Raw genomic sequence first — 16,167 nt, 5'->3', positions numbered from 1 at the left:
ACGCCTCCATTGTAAGCCGGAAATTTTATAACCCGGCTATTTATAGCCTTTTGAGAAAATCAAGAAATGATAACCCTTTTGAGACACCAATGTCAATCTTCCGATGACGGGCTTGGACTTAAACATTTATATAAGTCATAGTTCTGCAAATCCTGCACAGAGTTTAAACAACATATGCCCTGACGACTTAACGTCAAAAGCCAGGGCGGGTAACCACCCAAATGTAGTCTTATCTTGCACACAAGTATATCACAAGACACCTTGGTGGTTTACCGGAGGGCGGGTCAAAATATCTTACATATGACCACTGTGATATTTGAACTGTACCGCCGGCTTATGATACCTGTGCAGTAAGTGTGATAACCCAATCCTTAGAAGCCAATGCTCCCACATAGATGATGATTGTCATAAGCCGGCGACTTATCATCAAAAATCAAGCCGGGTTTAAATAGAAATCGCTCATATACACTTTAGATGTGTTCAAAAGAGCTTCAAATAAAATCCCAAAAATTATTGGCAAAAAGAAACTTCAAAAAATCTTGAGGCTTTTGATTCGAATAAGATCAGAAAACTGTCCCAAAGGGGTTAAGCTAAGATTCGAATACGATCATATAGCCCCCAGTGGCTTTGGCGTTGCCGATCAAGAGGGTACCGACAGCTATGTTCTCTTTGGTTCGAATACGACCTATGTTTGAACAGGAAGCCCCCAAATGACCTTGAGAGTTGTTTAACGACGCTGATTCGAATACGATCCACGTCGGTTCCCAAAGGGGGTTGAGCTATGGTTCAAATATGACCAAGAAACTCCCCAATGAGCTCGGCAGTGTGCCGATCAAAAGGGTATCGACAGCTATGTTCTCTTTGGTTCGAATACGACCTATGTTTGAACAGGAAGCCCCCTAGTGATCATGAGAATATTTAACGACTCCGATTCGAATACGATCAGGGTCACACCAAAAGGGTTAAGCTAAATTCGAATACGATCAGCTCCCGATGGTCATTAAAGCAGGGTACCTATATTTGAGGTGTGCTTTGTAACAGACTCTCTTTGGTCCCTTTAATTTTTCCTGAGAACTCAAACTTGAGTCGGACGTTTGAACCGGATTTGAGAGCTTCAAAACCTTGCGGGAGAAAGATATCTCTTGAACCGGATTTTAAACCGGAATCTTTATTTGAACCGGCAATTTTCTGACGGCCTTTAAAGTTTCATCGATATGGTAGCAGCCTCCGGAACCGGGTTATCATTCCCTCCAACGACCCGGGGTTCCCGAGTCATGTCACTGTAGCCCCCGAGTCTCAAGATGACTCGAGGAGTTGGCTTGAGATTCTCCATATTTAACCGTGATATAAACCGGCATAACTTGTATATCATTGGTGTTGATAACACGATGTGTATCCACAGAAGGTTGAGGTGACTGCGGCGGGTTATAAATGATCCCTTATGAGCCGTGTCAGCAACTCGGCCAATGGTTCCTTCCAACTGGCTGTTTGAAGCTTAACCAAACTGTAGTGATGGCGACTTGTACGCATGTCCATTGAGCCGTCCAGGTGCAGACGGCGGCTGATAACATATGATAATTTGCCTCCAATTTGTTGGAAGAAAACCGGGCTTCCCAAGTAGTGACCTGCTCATACTCAATACACAGCTCATGCAGATAAGTGATGCTCGGTGTGTTGATGTAGACCAGGCCGCGAGAGGCGGACGGAAAAGACGACTTCAGCATCAGAGGCGGCCCAAACAGACGAACCGGCCGCGGTGTTATAAACCGGCGCAGTCGGGCGAGTTAACCACGCCGTTTTGATGTAGTGAACAATTGTCCTGCATCAACAATATTGCAGACCTAGACAAAGATAAACTACTCTTTGACAAAATAATATGTACCAATAAAATATATTTTAGATGGATATCACCTGATGTGCCAGGCCAGAAATAATCCGCCATGAAATTGATGATCGCTAGGTGAAGTTGAAGTCGCTCACGGGTGAACCGGCCACGGCGTGGTAAACCGGTGTGGATGGGTGAGTCGGCCGTGACTTTTGTAAGCCGGCGCGGACAGCGAGTCGGCCACGGCGTTGTAAGCCGGCGCAGACACGTGAACCGGCCGCGAGGGCGGACGGGCGAGTCGTCTGTGGCGTTGTAAGCCGGTGCAAACGGGCAAATTGTCCTCCTCGTTGTACACCGGTGTGGTCGCGAGAGATGGCCACGTCGTTGTAAGCCGGCGTGGTCGCGAGAGACGGCCACGGCGCTGTAAGCCGGTGTGGGAGTCCGTTGAGTAACGACGACCACCCGTGCCAAAAAATGTTAGCGTGCCTCCATCTCCTCGGTATAATACCACTTTTTGTCATAAATAATTGCCCTGCATAAACAATATTGCAGACCAAGGCAAAGATAAACTTGTTTTTTGACAAAAACAACATGTGCTAATAAAACAAACTTGGATGGGTATCACCTGATTTGTTTGGATGACGGACGGCGAGTCAATCACATGGCAAGCCGCGCGGACAGCGAGTCAATCGCAGGCGTGGTAAGCCGTGCAGACTGACGAGTTGATATAGACCGGGCCACAGGAGCGGCGACTTACGCACGTCCGTTCATCGGGTAGTGTGGCACGAACGAAACACTAGGCCAGAACGTTTGCCAGTGTGCGCTCCGTACCCGTAGTATTACAATTGTCTGTGAAACAATATTACACGCCAAGTAATTGTTCTCAGACGAATTAACATATTGATAAAATACAGAAGAAAGATATCACCTGATTTGCTTTGACGATAGATGATTTGCATGCAGACTACTAGCACCAATTAATTCATCTGCTGCGTGATCTCCCATACTTTGTCTTTTCCTTTTGTTGACTCTGGTCATCATGTGGTTAGTAATCCACTTTTCCCACCGCAGCCTCAAAGATGTAAGGTAACATGTAGGCGCTTATTAGGATGTATCCTTTTTCCCTCGCCCTCTTCTCACCCACAGTAGCACAGAACTGCAGAGAGCCCGTTCAGAGGTGGAAGGCGGCTGAAACAAACATGGCCGAGGCGGCGGCAGCCAACACAAGGACGGGCCCGAGGCCGCGGGCTACAGGTGCGGTGACTCAAGGCAGAAGGACAGCAGCTTGATCCGCCCGAGTTAGTAGCGATTTTGGCGATCGGTGTCTCAGAAGCCATGGCTCATAGAACAGCTCATGGTGTCACCCGCAGTGACGGAGGCTGGCGACTTAACCCGTTTTGTGATCCGGAGGCCTGACGGCGACTCATGGTCGGTCGGTTCTCAGGGTGATTCAAAGAGTGAGCCGGCACGGCAACAGAGTGAACGGCGCAGCAATTTGAGGAAACCGCGCGAGGCCGCGGCGACTCACGGTGCAAGGGACTCAACGGCTGTGACCCGGCGGGGAGTCGCGGGACCAGGGTGGTTTGCCGATGCGAGCGAGACTGCAGAAACAGCAAAGCAGGGCACCCCACAGCGGGTTGACGGGCTGGCCGGGCCTCTCGCGGGTCGAGCCAGAGGAGGTCTCGCAGTGGTAAACCAGCAGCTCATCGGTGGCGGTAGGAAGGCGGCCCTGCACTAGCGCACCAGCACGGCCAGGTGGAGGAGGGCGTCCAGCACGAGAGCCTGGCGCGGCGCGAACGGAGGCGTCGGGCGGCTGATTCAGAGCAATGGCGGCTTAGAGGCATGACAGCGGCGGTGGTTCCAGCGAGGCCAGCTTGGCGTACTAGCGGTTTGGAGGAGGCTGTGTGAAGGTGACTTGGCGCACCGGCGCGGCTCGTAGGCGAGGGCAGGCGGAGACGCGGCACACCGGCGTAGGCGGAGCCCAGCGGCGGAGGCAGGATCGCAAGGCCGCCGAGTCCGAGTCGATCCTCCGGTCCACATGCTCGTCCTGGTCGTGGTCGGTTTGACCATCCCCGATCCGTCTCCTCCAGGTTGTGGGCTCATGGCCCTTTTTTTGACCTACAGCTGCTGCAGGATATGCATGCATAGTTCGCCCGGTGGGCAGTCCGTGATTTCAGAGTTCCAGGTGCTTTCAGCTTGTACTGACTGCTTATCCTTCTTGGTAACTTCCTTGGGTAGACGTAGTGTTTAGAGAAAAAACCAATCTGAACTTGCACCTCCGCTCGGCCTTCATGTGACAAACAGAGTACTAGTTGACAACGACTTGAGAGATCAATCATGACATCGACCACGTACTAGAAGTATAGTACTAGTAGATCAAGTAGTATCAGTTTTGATTTCCATGTGAGATGTTTCTGATCCGTCAAATCTGGAATAGCAGCGAAAAAAACTGCGGTTGCCTTGGGCCCGTGGCTGCCGTCAAGTAAAGGTGAATCACACGTGGAGCTGCTGTTAGTCAAGCACACGCAACGCTGTGTACAGTACGCGAACGAAACAAAACGGATTGATGCAACTGATTGAATTCCTGTTGGTCTCGGCCACGCAGCACAACGCTCCAAAAATCGATCTGGTTTTTGGATTGATGAATCGCTCTCGTCGGCCTTGGCGACTCTCCAGCGGTTTCAGCAAAAATCAATCTGGCTTTTGCGACTCATCCGGTCGTGGCGGCGCATAACAGGCACTCTCATCCCCTTGATCCAGAGTAGAGCTTCACGCACCGTCTGTTATTATTTAGCTGATTGCGAACTTCTCGATCCTTAGGAAAATCTCTTCAAGAACTCAACACCACCGTGCGCGAGCCCCACGGTGGGCGCCAACTGTCGTGGAATTAACACGTCAGATGTCCTAGGTGTAAGGACTTAGTCGTGAATCCAGCGCATCTATGTAGTAGCTTGAGAGGGGTTGATTGGGATGAGAGACGCAACACAAGACAAGGGTTTAGACAGCTTCGGGCCCCGGGAAACATCATCCGGTAACAACCCTACGTGTTGTTTGAGGCTAGGTCTCATTATGATCACGGGAGAGTCGCCGGCTCCGGCTCTCAGTGTTTAGCCCTAGAGATTATTTCTTGTTGCCTGTCCTCTTTGGGGTGCTCTGCCCCTCCTTATATAAGTTAGAGGGGTGGGTTACATGTGGAGTCCTAGTAGGACTAGGACTAGTCTATCTTCTCTTACAAGTTAATTACAAGTCCGGGTCTTGCTTCCCCGTAAAGGAAATATTCGTCATCCCTTTCTTCTTAAGCCGGCCCATCATAAATGTGAACCGGCCTTCTGGGCCTTGGGCCTTGTTGTCCATCTGACCCGCCCGCCGGGTTACTAATGAGTCGCCAAGATCGGGCAGGTTATCTGTGAATCGCCAAGCTCCGGGCGGGTCACCAGTGAGTCGCCAATTCCGGCCGGGTCATACCGCGGGGTATATCCCCGACAGTTCCATTTGGAGGTTGTTTGATGCTCCAACGGTTAACCGGGTAACCGCAAAGGCCTTTTGTGTGTTGCAGCCAAACACCCCTCCAAAACAGCCCAATAACCCATCTAAGTCACTTCCATGCTCTCCGTCGTTCGATCACGATCGTGTGGGCGAAAACTACACCCCATTTGGAGTCTCCTAGCTCCCTCTATCTATAAATATGTGCACCCTCCTCCAAATTCAGGTCCCGAAACCCTAGCCCGCTCCCTCTCCGCCGCCGGACGCGTCCGGTCCGCGCTGGACGAACCCGCCGCCGCGCCCGCACCAGTCCCGTGCTGCCACGTGGCAGACCATCGTCGACCCCGCCGCCGGCCCGCGAGCCCGAGGCGGGCCCGCCGAGCCCGTCGCCGCCCCGCGCCTTCCCCCGCCGAGCCGCCCGCGCCCCCGAGCGCCATCCCGCCGCCGTCCGCCGCCTCCGCCGCGGTCGCCGTCGGCCGCCGCCTCCGCCGACGCGTCGCCGTCCCCGTGCACCGCCGCCCGCGCCTCCCTCCGCGCGCCGCCGCCTCCACCGCGCGCCCCGGCCTTCCCCTCGCCGGATCCAGCCAGCCCCGACCCCGACGACCTTCCCCGTCCAACTCCGGCCGCCGCGCCGCCCGTCTCCGGCAACCTCGATTCGCGTGCCACGAAGAACCCTAGATCGAGGTTGACTTCCCCCCCCCCCCTGTTTTTCTGCCAAGTCCTTTTGCTGTTATATTATGTTACCTCCTTTGACCAGTCATATCTCCTTGCATACTGCTCCGTTTCATACTCATGATATATAGAAATGTTCATCAGGTTATGCTCTTCATTTTGTTCCATTGTGCCATGTCTGTTTGAGCTCATCTTGATGCCTAAATCTCTGATGCAAGAGTGCTATATGATGTTTACTGCTGTTACTTATTAGAACTTGGTGTTTTGTTATTTTTGTTGCATTTGATGTGTGCATCTTATGAGCATGAGCTCTACATGTGTGCTGATCTATGCCATGCTATATTTACAGGGATGTATGCCATGTATTTTTCTGATCTATGTGGTGACTAGCACAAGCATGCAAACTAGGCTTCGTGATGTTTCTGTTTTCAGGGACTTAGGATTTTGCTAAGTCCTTTACCTGCTGTTATTTTTATGCCATGTAAACTTGATGCTACAGTGAGGTCCATGCTTCTTTTGAGTATGTTCAGTAAGGATGTTTTGTACATATAGTTGTGCTCTATCCATCCATGCCCCTGTTTGCAATTATGGAGTGCCCTAGCATGTCTCAATCTTGCTCTACTTTTGCTATAAAATGTTCCTGGCAGTATGTTAACATGCTATTCAATTTTGCCAAGGTTGTTGTAGTTGATCCATACATGGTATGAACTTGCTATTGCGAGGGATAGCTTCAGGAACATGTCTTCTTGCTGTTGGTATGCTTGTTTTTTCATGCATTGCCTTGTGATGAGTGAATCGAGCTCACAAAGATGCCTTCATAATTCTGTTAATGCCATGCTCTGTTTTCTGCTAAGTCTGAGATCTGTTAACGAAACTTGCTATGTTTACATGGGTGCCATCATATCTTCTGTGCCTTTTTGGCTCATGGTCAGTAAGGGATTTTTGTTCTATGCATTTAGTACATTTATTCCATGTCTTGTTTTGCTATGATAAGTTCCTGTAGCATGGTGATTGCTTGCTCTAAACATTGCTACCTGCTGCTGTTTATGCCATGTTCAGTATTTTTCACCAAGTCTGTGAAGCTGATATCGTTTGCACTTTTGCCATGCTTGTTTGAACCTGTTATTGTGTGATCTAGCCATAGCTCAGTGTTCATATTTTTTCAAGCATCTCTTGTAGATCACTTCCATATGCTTTGTTGTTATGTTGAGGTGCTGTAGCATAGTTACTTGATGTATTTTAAGTGCTATCTTGCTGTTAATCGCAGATTTGTGTCATTCTTGTTTTGCTTGCCATTTGCAAACCGTGCATCCGTTTCGGGTGATCTTTATATCGATTTCGACCGAAATCATCTCATCTTTCCAGCGGCATACTTGGTTTGCCAAGTTGATGCCTTGTTCATCATTTTTGTTCCGGAGCACGCATAGGCATCGCATATCACATCTCGCATATCATGCATGTATTGCATCATGTTGCTTGTGCATTTCCCGTGATTGATTGTTGGTCCTTTGCTTGTGTTCTTGCTTTGGGTAGAGCCGGGAGACGAGTACGCTTACGAGGAACCTGTTGAGAACGCTTACGAGGATCAAGCTTTCGACAACTCTGAGAACCTTGCAGGCAAGATGACCATACCCTCGAAATCACTTCTATCTTTGCTTGCTAGTTGTTGGCTCTATTGCTATGTTGCGCTACCTGCCACTTGCTATATCATGCCTCCCATGTTGCCATGTCAAGCCTCTAACCATCCTTTCCTAGCAAACCGTTGTTTGGCTAAGTTACCGCTTTTGCTCAGCCCTTCTTATAGCGTTGCTAGTTGCAGGTGAAGTTGAAGTTGGTTCCATGTTGGAACATGGATATTTTGGCATATCACAATATCTATTATTTAATTAATGCATCTATATATTTGGTAAAGGGTGGAAGGCTCGGCCTTATGCCTGGTGTTTTGTTCCACTCTTGCCGCCCTAGTTTCCGTCATACCGGTGTTATGTTCCTTGATTTTGCGTCCCTTACGCGGTTGGGTGATTTATGGGACCCCCTTGACAGTTCGCCTTGAATAAAACTCCTCCAGCAAGGCCCAACCTTGGTTTTACATTTGCCTACCTAAGCCTTTTTCCCTTGGGTTTTCGCGAGCCCGAGGGTCATCTTTATTTACCCCCCCGGGCCAGTGCTCCTTCGAGTGCTGGCCCAAACCGAGCGATGTCCGGCGCCCCCTGGGCAACCAGGGTCTATACCAACCCGACGTCTGGCTCATCCGGTGTGCCCTGAGAACGAGATATGTGCAGCTCCTATCGGGATTTGTCGGCACATTCGGGCGGCTTTGCTGGTCTTGTTTTACCATTGTCGAAATGTTTTGTAAACCGGGATTCCGAGACTGATCGGGTCTTCCCGGGAAAAGGAATATCCTTCGTTGACCGTGAGAGCTTATAATGGGCTAAGTTGGGACACCCCTGCAGGGTATTATCTTTCGAAAGCCGTGCCCGCGGTTATGTGGCAGATGGGAATTTGTTAATGTCCGGTTGTAGAGAACTTGACACTTGACTTAATTAAAATACATCAACCGTGTGTGTAACCGTGATGGTCTCTTTTCGGCGGAGTCCGGGAAGTGAACACGGTTTGGGTTATGTATGAACGTAAGCAGTTTCAGGATCACTTCTTGATCACCTCTAGCTTCGCGACCGTTGCGTTGCTCCTCTTCTCGCTCTTATTTGCGTATGTTAGCCACCATATATGCTTAGTGCTTGCTGCAGCTCCACCTCTTTATCACATCCTTCCTATAAGCTTAAATAGTCTTGATCTCGCGGGTGTGAGATTGATGAGTCCTCGTGACTCACATATTCTACCAACACAGTTGCAGGTGCCGACGATACCAGTGCAGGTGACGCAACCGAGCTTTCCAGGCATGCTTGGCAGCATAGATTGTATGCACTGGGAGTGGAAGAACTATCCATTTGCTTGGCAGGGCCAGTACAAGGGGCATGTCAACGCGTGCACTGTCATATTAGAAGCGGTGGCTTCGCAGGATCTTTGGATATGGCATTCTTTCTTCGGCATGGCAGGTTCTCACAATGATATCAACGTGCTGCAGCGTTCTCCAGTCTTCGCACGGCTTGCAGAAGGCCACTCCCCACCTGTCAACTTTGAGATCAACGGCCACTAGACAACAAGGGATACTATCTAGCTGATGGTATATATCCTTAGTGGTCAACTTTTGTGAACACAATCTCGAAACCCCAAGGTGAGAAGAGAAAGAGATTTGCCCAAATGCAAGAGAGTGCTAGAAAGGATGTGGAACGTGCTTTTGGTGTGCTTCAATCCCGGTGGGGTATCGTTCGAAACCCTGCACTGTCATGGGATGAAAGGAAGCTTTGGGAGGTGATGACTGCTTGTGTGATCATGCACAACATGATCGTCAAGGACGAGCGTGATGACAGTATCTTCGACCAAGGATTTGATTATCAAGGTGACAATGTTGAGCCCCTGCACCAAGAACCGGCCACGTTTGATCAGTTTGTCCAGTTCCATCGTGAGCTGCGTGATTGGCAAACTCATGTGAATCTTCAAAATGACTTGGTTGAGCACGTGTGGGGTCATATTGGCAAACAATAGATGTATTGGTTCAGTTTATGTTCATTCAAGACAATCTCGATTTGGTTGTAAAACTATTTTTATTTTCAAACAATTAATATTTGGACGTGCAAACTTGTTTTCATATGAAAATATGGGCATTTTAGGCCCTGGCGGACGGGATGGGGTAAACGGATGCGGCCGCGCGCTGGGCGCACGGCCACCGCATCCCACGACAGGCCCGGACACGACCCCATCGCCCTACCCAAAGGGACAGAATCCGGCCAAAGCGGACGTCCGTTTAGGATCGCGCGGTGGAGTTGGCCCAACAAACGCAAAGGGCGTGGGTGACGCTTGAGCCGGCATAAGCTATCACACCGCACACCCCGTTGCAACCGAACCAGTCCGACGTGGGTACAAGACGAGCCATCCGTGCAGATCGGACGGGTGGCACCGCCATGAGAGGCCCTCGCGAAAAGCCACCCGACAACAGACGGCTTGGGAGAGGGCCTCACATGACGGTTGCCCTGGCCACGCCGGTGGTCCACCCGTCATGGACGCACCAGTAAGCATGCCCTAGTCGCTCTCACTAGCTGGGGCTCGCTCGCGGGCGCCCCCGTCGCCGCCCAATGACGGTGGACCCGTGCGCACGTGGCAGTCCACCGTCATGGATCTCCCACCGGGGTCGCCCCCAAGAAGCCCATGTGGCAAGCCACCGCAAGACGGACGGCCAGGAGGCTCTCTCCACTTGCAAGGCGGGTACTCCAACATCCTTTATAGGAGTAATAACCAATACAGGGAAAAAATGAATCCAAATACTTCAGAAATGCATAACATTAATTTGAAGCAAGGGAGCCCTTAAATCTACTCAACCAAAAGGGATGCATCAAAATGCTGCAAAATCTGTAGGTTATCCTCCATCGCAGCTTGAACACTAATACCATGGTGCTAGAAGCTCCGGTGCTAGAAGCTCCCACATCAGGTGGTGGGGTCTGGGGAAGGATTATAGGAGGCAAGCCTTATCCCCAAGCCTTACCCTGCACAGTGCAGGCCTCTTTTAGTGGGAAACTAGTTGTATAAAAAAATATTAGGAGTGATTTAAACATGTGAGCAACACAACAGAGACAAAATGTTGGGCGGCTCACTTGTTCAAGTATCTTCGAATGAAAATTTACACATACATAGAATACACCTATAAATTATATACATGCGGTACTTATTTCAGAACTTTTTGAAATTTGAAATTTTCATTTTTGATTTTTGACTTTTTCAACAAAAGGATTGAGAATAAAATTGTACCCATGAGAACATACACTCACACATAGAGTAGTAGGGAAGCTAACACTCTTCGTTTTCGGTTGTAGTGATCTTTCCGTCAACACTTGAGATGGATGGGAAAATCTCATCGGCGCCATTAACAGAAAGCACAATCCGATTACCATGGCTGGCAGCTTCCTTCCTCATGACAGCAACTGTCTCGATGACACCAGCACAACTTGAACAGTGTGAAGAGTAGATGAGGGTGACCTTCTGGAGGCTCTCAAGGTATATGATACCTGCTGGCATTTTACCAGCTGGGCCAGAATAGTGTGTCAGCTCGATGTGTCTCAGGCTTGGCATGGCTCCCTGCTCAAATGTTACCCACGGCGCATAGCAGTCGAAGGCGAAAAACTCGAGTCTGGCGAAACCTGAAGTTATGGTGACTTGTTTCCGTGGGTCGCCAAACAGCTGGATTGCAAGGCTAGTGAGGCTGGGCAGACCTCCAAGTATCTTGAGATCGTCTGGTCTTTGTTCCAAGAGCCTGATTTCTAGCTTCTTAAGACGGCTGAGCTGTGCGATCCACCGGGGAATTTTAACAAATCTTGCGGTCACCGTTAGCTTTTCAAGTAGAGGAAAGTTGGGAGACGCAGGAAGGTCGTCGCTCGTAATGAAATCACCGTGAACTATTAGGGACCGCAGACTAGTGCACTTGCCCATGCAAGACAGTAGATTGTCATTTTCTGGCGTGTCGGCGGGCTCACCGTACAACATGACTTCAGCCTTAGTCAATCCAGTCATCCCAGTAATCTCCTCCAGGGTGCTTACCGAGCATTCCCTCGAATCAATGGTGCCCAGCACCTTGACTGACTTGAAGCGATCACTTCCGGCAGGTAGCCTCACCCCAGTATGGCCAAAATGCAGATTTGCTAGTTTGGGAAGCTGGACGAGCTCCTTGGGCAGCTCTTTCACTCGTGTCAGCCTTACATCCAGTGTCTCCAGATTTTGCAGCTTCCCGATCTGTGGCGGGAGAACACTGATTTGGATCAGCTCGATCTCTAGAGTCTCAAGATGTCGTAGGTTCCCGATTTGTGGAGGAAGCCTAGTGACTTGTGGTGTCTCTTTCAGACTCAGGTGCTTCAGCAGGATCAGTCTGCATATGTGTTGTACATCGGTATCGTCCAAACCATCACAGTCCTCCACATTCAACACTCGCAGATACCCCAAATGCTTAAACGAAAACACCTTGTCACAGCGAATCATGGTTATGGAACGAACATGCGACAGATCTAACCTTTCAGTGCCATTTAAACCGTCTGAGCCACAGCGTCGGATAGAAAGAAAGACAGGCCTCGCTGCAGGTGTCTCTGAAATGTTCAAGTCGGACAGAAAGGTGACCAAGTTCTCTTCTCGTGATATTAGTCTAAGAACGTAGAGCATCATGCAGTTGACCTCATACATCCCCTTCCCATAAAAGGTTGGGCGTTCCACAGGCTGAATCACATTGTTGCCGACGAGGTCATCGAAGCATTGGTTCGCCACTTCCTCACTGCTGTGCCACCCAACTTCAGAGATAAATCCTTCAGTGATCCATTTCCTAACCGTATCACCTCTTCTAAACTTTTGGTACTTGACGGTTGTACTTGTAGCTATGCACAGCAAGCAGGTCTTCAGAGTGCTGGGAAGGTTTTCATAGCTGAGTGATAAAACCTTTATCAAGTCCTCCAAACCAGAAATACGCTCCTGTGCAGAGTCTAAAGAGCTTGCCATCTCGTTCCAAGCAGAACAGAAAGCATACACCACATCCTGCCATGGTTTCCTTGCAGCTATTTTGCTATTGAGCAACGAAGCAATGCTTATAATTGCAGAAGGAATACCACCGCATATTGGCAAGATCTCACCAACTTCTCTTGCAAGTGCATCAGGGCAACTGGCCTCCGAGCCAAAGCATCTTTGTAGAAATAATATTTTGGAGTTCAGGCGATCAAGATGCCTAATTTCACATATCAACTCATCTTGGCCAGAACAACATGTCTTTGCCATGTCATTAACTCGAGTTGTAACAATTACTCTGCTACCACAAGCGTTAGCGGGCAAGCTGCGGGATAGGATATGCCAATCTTCTTTCCTCCATAAATCATCGACTATGATCAGGTACCTACCAAAGTTTGCACACAGAAGCAAGAACAGAGTAAGGCTCCACGCGACAGTGACATTATTATTGAGGTAGTCATGCAGTGTGCGTAAATGTTACTCCCTCTGTCTCATAATATAAGAACGTTTTTGACACTACACTAGTGTCAAAAACGTTCTTATATTATGGGACGGAGGGAGTAGTAAATTAATCATCAATGTGATTAGTATGATGGGCAATGAAGTCAAAGAGTGAAAGTATAATGAACGGGTACAGTGTAATCTCCAAAGTTGATTGAGTTCATTGTCAGAGAACTATATGAACCATACGAGAAGTGCATGACAATTAAATAGGTAGCACCTTCTGTTCTGAAGGAAATCCCTAATTGCATCCTTTGCTTCTTCATTGTGATTTTTTCCCACATTAAGCTGCCGAAGCATCTGGTCAAAAATCCCCTCCATATCAGGCATAGAGGAGACTGAAACAAAAGCACACGAATCGAATTGCTGCCTGAGCTGACGGAACACGAGATTAGCAAGAGCCGTCTTCCCCAATCCCCCAGAACCCACAATGGAGACTATCTTCATCTGTTGTCCGCCTGCAAGGCTCTTGATTAGAGTATCCCTCCCCCGCTCAACGCCGACGAGCGGCTCCTCCGCCTCTTTCCGCAGATGGGGCGATGCTCCGGTGGTTGCGGCGGCTGGAACGAGTTTATCTTTATCGGTGCTACTGTACCTATCGGCCAGATTCAGGGCCTGGCTCTTGACGTCTTTGATGGCGTTGGCGATTCGATGGCGAGGGCCCAGGAAGTTGGCCAGGAACCCCAAGCAGCTGTCCTGGCAGGCGGCGGGTTCGCTGGCCGCCAGGAAGGCGTCGACGATGTCGTCGGCGTGGTAGGACAGCTCCCTGCAGTCGTCGGCCCAACGCGGGTCGGAGCCGTTGCCTAGGGCGGCGTGCAGGTTCGTCAGCTCTCTCAGAAGCTGCTCCGCGTCTTCCTTGACGGCCTTGCGCAGCTTGTGCTCGAGGAGCATCTCCAGCTTGGGGAGCAGTGAGGCCATGGCCCCCGTCGCGACGTCCACCATGCTCGCTCTCTTCTTGTTCTGGGGTTGTCTCGATCTATCTGTTCCTGATATTCTTTTCTCCCGATCTGGTTTTATGGAGGTCAGGAGGTTGCTTTTCATCATCACGGATTCTAATCGGCCGACCGGCCAGGCAACAGATCGGTCGCGTCCGTGCCTGCCACGCGCGTCCCGCGACCCCACGCTCTAAGTTATAGCTGGCCAAACGGGCCGGGCCAATCAGGCCAGCCCACAAGCACGCTGGCACAACCCGCCATGGGCTAGGCACGACACGGGCTAAACAGGTGACAGATAGTTTGGTAGCAAGATAATTTGTAACAAGTGACAAATAACAAAAGTAACTATAGGTGCAGCAACGTAGGCTAATCCTTTTTGTTGTAGTCATTTTCATCATGTTGGTTTGATTCGGGTTCGCTATTTTGACAATTTGATATATCGGTGGACCGGTGTTTGGGTGATGTTCTTACTTGAACAAACCTCTCACTTATGATTAACCCCTCTCGCAAATATCCGCAATTACGAAAGAAGAATTAGGATAAAATCTAACCATAGCATTATGTTGGGAAACGTAGTAGAAAACAAAAAAATGGTCCTACGATCACCCAGGAACAATATAAAGATGCATAACGGATTGTGATCAACGATCGTTGCCGACTCCGGGGTGCAGCGGAAGTAGACAAGTTGGTGTAGATCGTACTTGAAGTCCCTCGAACGTTGATGACGATCCCACGAACCGCCCACAAATGATCCCTCGAACGAAAGACCGAAAGCACGGCCTCTCTACTTGGTTGCAAGCGTACGGTCTTCATGATCCGGCAGCGCTTCGTCGTCCAGAGCTAATCGTCGCCGGAGAATTAGAGGGAGGAGATTAGAACCACACGAAGCTTCTAATTATGAGGACTAGAGGTGGTTAGGGCTCACTCCAATTAGTCAACTAGGACCAACTACAAACGTGCACTAGATCAACTAGAGGAGGCTCCAAAACTTGTGCTACAATAGGGAGAAATCCTCTAGTATATATAGGTTAGGAGGGGAGGAGAGGGCAGCCACCAAGGGAGGAAAGCCTCCCTTGATGCGCCAGTCATGGGGGGGAGTCCAACTCCCACCCCAAGTAGGATTCGGCACCCAATAGGAAAGAGGGGGCGCCACCTCCACTTGGGCCTTCATGGCCCAAGTTTCCTTCCACCTCTTGGCCTTATTAGGCCCATTGATATTAAATTATATATATATATATATATATATATATACGTTCTAAACATTTTCATACTAGTATATATATAATTTAACATCCCCAGAAACATTTTCCGCATATATATTAATCGGTAATACCCGGTATTACCCGATATTCACCGAACACTTCCGGAACCTCTCGAAACTATTCTGGATATTAATGAAACAATTCCATAAATATCATCACTCCCGTCCCATTAACACTCAACAGATCGTGATTACATTAAGCTTGTGACCCCGTAGGTTCGATAAACCATAGACTGTTGGAATATGCCCTAGAGGCAATAATAAAGTTGTTATTATTATATTTCCTCAATCATGATAAATGTTTATTATTCATGCTAGAATTGTATTGACCGAAAACTTAAATACATGTGTGGATACATAAACAAATATCGTGTCCCTGGTGAAATTTCTACTAGACTAGCTCGTTGATCAAAGATGGTTAAGCTTTCCTAACCATAGACATGAGTTGTCATTTGATAACTGGATCACATCATTAGTAGAATGACCACAATCATGATCACATCATTAGTAGAATGATGTGATGGACAAGACCCATCTGTTAGCATAGCATATGATCATTCAGTTTTTGCTACTACTTTTTTAATGTCAAATACATATTCCTTCGACCATGAGATCATGCAACTCCCGGATACGGGAGGAATACCTTGTGTGCTATTAAACGTCACTTCGTAACTGGGTGATCATAAAAGTGCTCTACAGGTATCTCCGAAGGTGTTTGTTGAGTTGGCGTGAATCGAGATTGGGATTTGTCACTCCGTATGACGGAGAGGTATCTCTGGGCCCTCTCGGTAATACAGCATCACAAGAATCTTGCAAGCAAAGTGACTAAGGAGTTAGTTACAAGATGATGTGTTACGGAACGAGTAAAGAGACTTGCCGGTAACGAGATTGAACTA

The 16,167-nt window shown here is 49.0% G+C and overlaps 1 protein-coding gene across 2 annotated transcripts; it reads right to left on the bottom strand.

Moving 5' to 3' along the window:
• Positions 1–10,292: 10,292 nt before the first annotated feature.
• LOC109732681 (disease resistance protein RGA5) lies at positions 10,293–14,210 on the bottom strand. Of its 2 annotated transcripts, XM_073498219.1 has the most exons (3): positions 13,296–14,210; positions 10,864–12,959; positions 10,293–10,581 (listed from the first exon to the last, which is right to left on the bottom strand). In XM_073498219.1, exons 1-2 carry the CDS (start codon positions 14,117–14,119, stop codon positions 10,883–10,885), a joined length of 2,901 nt encoding a protein of 966 aa, XP_073354320.1. In that variant the 5' UTR covers positions 14,120–14,210; the 3' UTR covers positions 10,293–10,581; positions 10,864–10,882. The 2 variants fall into 2 exon arrangements, with proteins under 2 accessions (XP_073354320.1, XP_073354319.1); XM_073498218.1 differs by lacking the exon at positions 10,293–10,581 and having other exon boundaries at positions 10,795–12,959.
• Positions 14,211–16,167: the final 1,957 nt, after the last annotated feature.

This window comes from Aegilops tauschii, chromosome 5, assembly GCF_002575655.3.
Source record: "Aegilops tauschii subsp. strangulata cultivar AL8/78 chromosome 5, Aet v6.0, whole genome shotgun sequence".
Lineage (NCBI taxonomy): Eukaryota > Viridiplantae > Streptophyta > Magnoliopsida > Poales > Poaceae > Aegilops > Aegilops tauschii.
The sequence above is the reverse complement of the archived record's forward strand: the minus strand, read 5'-3'. Positions and strand labels throughout refer to the sequence as shown.